At 34.0% G+C, this 4,487-nt stretch overlaps 1 protein-coding gene across 2 annotated transcripts in view; it reads right to left on the bottom strand.

The window, feature by feature from the left end:
* Window positions 1-4,487, bottom strand: part of ATF7IP (activating transcription factor 7 interacting protein) — a 66,263-nt gene that overhangs the window by 18,206 nt on the left and 43,570 nt on the right. For both annotated transcript variants that reach the window (XM_012652174.1, XM_012652175.1), the window contains exon 9: window positions 2,138-2,202. In XM_012652174.1, coding sequence (XP_012507628.1) covers window positions 2,138-2,202 — 65 coding nt within the window. The remainder of the gene's footprint in view (window positions 1-2,137; window positions 2,203-4,487) is intronic.

The following is a 4,487-nucleotide window of genomic DNA, read 5'->3' as shown; positions in this document are numbered from 1 at the left end:
CTAATTAGCTATGGCTAACCAACAATCATTTCCACACTAGACATCTAGATTTCTTCTAATCAAAATAGCCTTAAAATGTTAAGAAGTACAACTAAGTAGGCTTGGTAAAGAAAAAAGATGTTAGCCAAGGGTGTTTAACACATTGACTGCCGTGTGAGTTGTATTTAACTCACACTAGTTTTGAGCCCAGGGCCTTGTGAAGCATATGTAACTCGTATGTCTCTTCACCTTGGGAGCCTCGAGAACTACTTTTCAAGTTTGCATATAACTCATGCACAGAAAACAATAAAAAATAACAAATTTTTCATTGAATTAGAAAGGACTGTTTTGTTTTCAGAGCTTTTATTCTCTTTTCATAATAAAACACCGTGGCCCCACGGAAAAAAATTTTTTTCTAGTGTGGCAGTCAATGTGTTAAAAAGTGACAATTCAAAGAATCACATGCTACCTGTTTCATACTAGTTTTTATCTGTTAATAAGAGGCATATTAGGGTAAAAAGCTAACAAGAATTGCTTAATGCATTTTCAAAAAACCAATAATGTAATATTAATGAAGGTATTCATCACAATGACAAAAATTATATTTGTACCAAAAAATTCAAGCTTACAAGCATGAATTTATAACTGAAAGCACAGTTCCATAATGGTTTCTTATTCCAGAATAAAACCCTCCTACTATATTTTTTATTCATATCAATAATAGTATGGTGTAAATTAAAATATTTTAGATTCCAAAAGCTGTGAAGTGTGGAGTACTACATGAGGTTTTAGATTTCCTAGAATATAATAAGCAGTTGGGTATAACTCGATTTTGGATTTTTTAAAATTTTTCTTGAATTTTAAAAGTGTAACAAACTTTTATATTTAATTTCATTTATGTATTTATATTACACGCACTATATTTCAGCTAAAACGCTCTATAGACAGTGCAGTCTAATAGAACTTCAAGCAATGACGAAAATATTCTGTCTCTGCACTGTCCAAAATGGTAGTCACTAGTCACATGTGGCTATTGAGACTTGAAATGGGGTTACCATGACTGAGGAACTAAAATTTTAATTCAACTTTAATTTTATTTATTTATTAATTTATTTATTTTTTTAGAGTCAGGGTCTCCCTCTGTTGCCCAGGTTGGAGTGCAGTGGCTCAATCACAGTTCAAACTCCTGGGCTCAAGTGATTCTCCTATCTCAGCCTCCCGTAGCTAGGACTACAGGCATATGCTACTACACCTGGATAATTTTTTACATTTTTTTGTACAGATGTGGTCTCACTATGTTGCCCAAGCTGTTCTGAATTCCTGACCTCAAGCAGTCCTCCCACCTCTGTCTCCCAAAGCACTGGGATTACAGGTGTGAGCCACCATGCCCAGCAAAAATCTATCATTTTGAAGAAAAATAGCCATAATCAAAGATCATCATGCCCTTGTTTTAAAATATACATCCATATCATGCCTGATATACTCAAGACTTTCTGTTTTTCAAGGAATAATATGAGTTTCTTAAAATAATTAAGAAGAAGGAAAGAAAATAAAACTATCAACAGTCTAATGACTTTGCTATAAATCTAATACACCTAAAGCAAGAACAAGGAAGAACACTGTTAATACAGGGAAAAAGTGGTTACTCCATTACTAGGTAGATAAAATTTAACATGAAAACGTATCAAGACTGGCATAGTGCTAATAAGCTATCAGAAAGACAAAAAACTTCTTCCCAAATGATATATCTGATCACCTTTAAGGAAACTAAAATAGCAGTAAGGAAGAGGCAGGGTAGTACAAGAGAAGGTGAGCCAGTCAGACCTTCTCAAAAACTTGGACCTGGAAAAAATTCCATGTGTTTTCCTTTTTGCAGACAATCTTTACAGTAAATGAAGAAATGATTGGACTGTCAATTGGATAATCCAACCAGTTAGTTAATATAATAAATATAACATTATCTCTAACAGAACTACTAAGCAAAAAAATCTCAATTCTCATCAAACATTACAGAGAGGCTGTGAGAAACTGGACAGTTGTAAAAAAAAAAAAACAGACATACAACAATTTTCACTGTATCAAAGAATACTGAGAGAAATCCATTCTTCTGTGAGCTATAATTAGAATTTACTTTGAAGTAGAAGGAAAAAAGTCTTACCTGTGATGTGCTATCAGCTGCTTTCTTGTTAACAGAAGCATCCATTATTTTGTTTGTTTGGTTTTCTAAGAAGTAAAAAAAAAAAAGACTCATTTTTTAAAACATCTATAAAATGTAAAAGGTTAGGTTGCTTTACATATAATAATTCATATACTCTTCCCCAAATGTTTTTCTATCAACATGTCACATAGGTAAATGAACTCCTTCATACATCACTGCTACAGTATCTTTCAGAGAGGCAAATTCACAATATAGATCAAAAAACTTCCCATTGACCTAGCAATTTAAACTCTATCCTAAGGAACACCTTAAAGAAATAATTTAAGATACACAGAACTTAAACATAACTTAAATATTCTAACATGAGGAAATGGTTAAACAAAATGTAATTCTTCCACACTATGGCCCTTTGAAGACATTGAAAAAAATGTAATATGTCAAAAATGTTTGTAATAAATTCAGTAGAAACAGTTGCAGTGATTCTGAGAAAATATACAAACATATTTCTTAGTAGTTCAGTCACATGATTTTTCTTCTTCATTTTTCAACAAAGTTGTACAGAGTTTGTGGTTAAAAAAAATAATAATGTTACTTCCAATAGAGGACAGAAAATAAACCAAGTATGTTTTGCCCCAATTTCTAAAGGGAGGAAAAGAGAGAAGGTATTAAAGTTTAGCAAATATCTTTTGAGTCTACTGAGGAAATTATTTAGCTTTTCTTGTTGGGTAATGTGGCTTATTATCTGGAGTTTTCTAATGTTGAAACATCCCCTCCTTTCATTCTGGAGATAAAACCTTCTTGGTCAAAATAAGGCATTCCTTTAATTTGCAAATGTTCATAACACATATAGATAGACTAAACCAATTATGTTTTTTTAAAAAAATATAAGATAAAACTATCTATGTAGCTCCATATATGCATATATAAATCTGAACATCTAAAAAATCAGGTATAATAAATATTCAACTGGTAAAAGAGGTATTTCAGAGTAGGCAAATAAAAACGAAACCCTTCCAATTTCTCCCTACTTGTGCCTGAATTATTTTAATTCCTTTTGTAGGAAGAATACATTAATACATCGTTTACTTTTTTAACATATTTAAATTATTTCAATTATTATAAATGAACATGTTTGGACTATGAAGTTCCTGAAAGACTAACACAAAACAAATTCCAGATTACTGATCCTACACAGTGGAGTACTAGGATATACTAGTGACATTACCAAAACATCAGTGATTTAAACACACACATTTGAATTTGAACCACTTTCATTTTCAAATAACAATAAAAGGTAACTTTACATAAAAAGTATCATGAGGGAGTTTCATTTTTATTTTCTGTTGTAACATCCTCTTAAAAAAAATTCCTCAAGATTCAGGAAAGATTTGTACTGCTGAATAAAATGTTAGACATACACGTTTTTTAAAAGTTATATTTTAAAAAGGAAAACGGAGTAGAAAGTGAAGAGACCTATAGCTGGGGGTGCTTGTATTGGGCTTCCCAGGACTCCCTAAGTCATTCAGGTCCCTGGGTGGATGTAAAGGTGGTATCACTGTGCCATCTGAACTCTTTACTATTACCATAACTAAAACTCAACTCTAACTACATTGAACAAACTCACACGAAACACACAAAGAATATATTGCATGGATTAAGTAAAAAGTCCAAGACAATGGCTCCTGGGGTTCAAATTGTGTCCCTGTCTATCCCTTGGGCTCAGCTTTCCATGGTGTTGGCTTCACTCTCAAGCTCATGTCCCCACATGATGACAAGACTAGTCTCCTGTGACTCCTCCTTCTACCTGAGCATCTAGATAGCTATGCCTCCAAAAAAAGTATGACTGTCATCACATGGATTTCTTGCCTGCCTTCTAGACTGATCAGTGTGACCAGGGAGAAAAAAATTTCAGATCAGCCTACTTAGGACACATGCCTTGATGATTAGCTTCAGCATGATGGGTGGGGTTAATTCCTGAAAAGAATTAACAATGGGTGATCCTTTTATGCTGTCATCGTCTGTCAGTAGTTAACTCTCTGGTGTCCAAACGCCAAAGACGATGCTGGGAAACTTCGATGAAAGCATGGATTGATGAGCTGGGTGCTGGGAGGATGCCAATCTAGAGGCACTAAGACGTTGACAGTTGCACGAGCATCTGTGGATACCTTTTCTGAAACTGCAGGTGTGACTCTTTGCAAAGGTGTCAGATAACCCACAGCCAGAGCAATAAGATAAACCTGATGCTTTGCAACTTGGCTCATGCCTCTAAGAGACATTATCGGGTTGAATTTCACTGTTCCTCCAGGGCTCCTACAAGAAGTACATATCTCACCTTTGCAGGTAACGTTCA

The sequence above is a fragment of the Propithecus coquereli genome, unplaced genomic scaffold (genome assembly GCF_000956105.1).
Source record: "Propithecus coquereli isolate 6110/MARCELLA unplaced genomic scaffold, Pcoq_1.0 Scaffold381, whole genome shotgun sequence".
NCBI classification, from domain to species: domain Eukaryota; kingdom Metazoa; phylum Chordata; class Mammalia; order Primates; family Indriidae; genus Propithecus; species Propithecus coquereli.
Note: the sequence above shows the minus strand (reverse complement) of the source record. Positions and strands in the feature narration are given on the sequence as shown.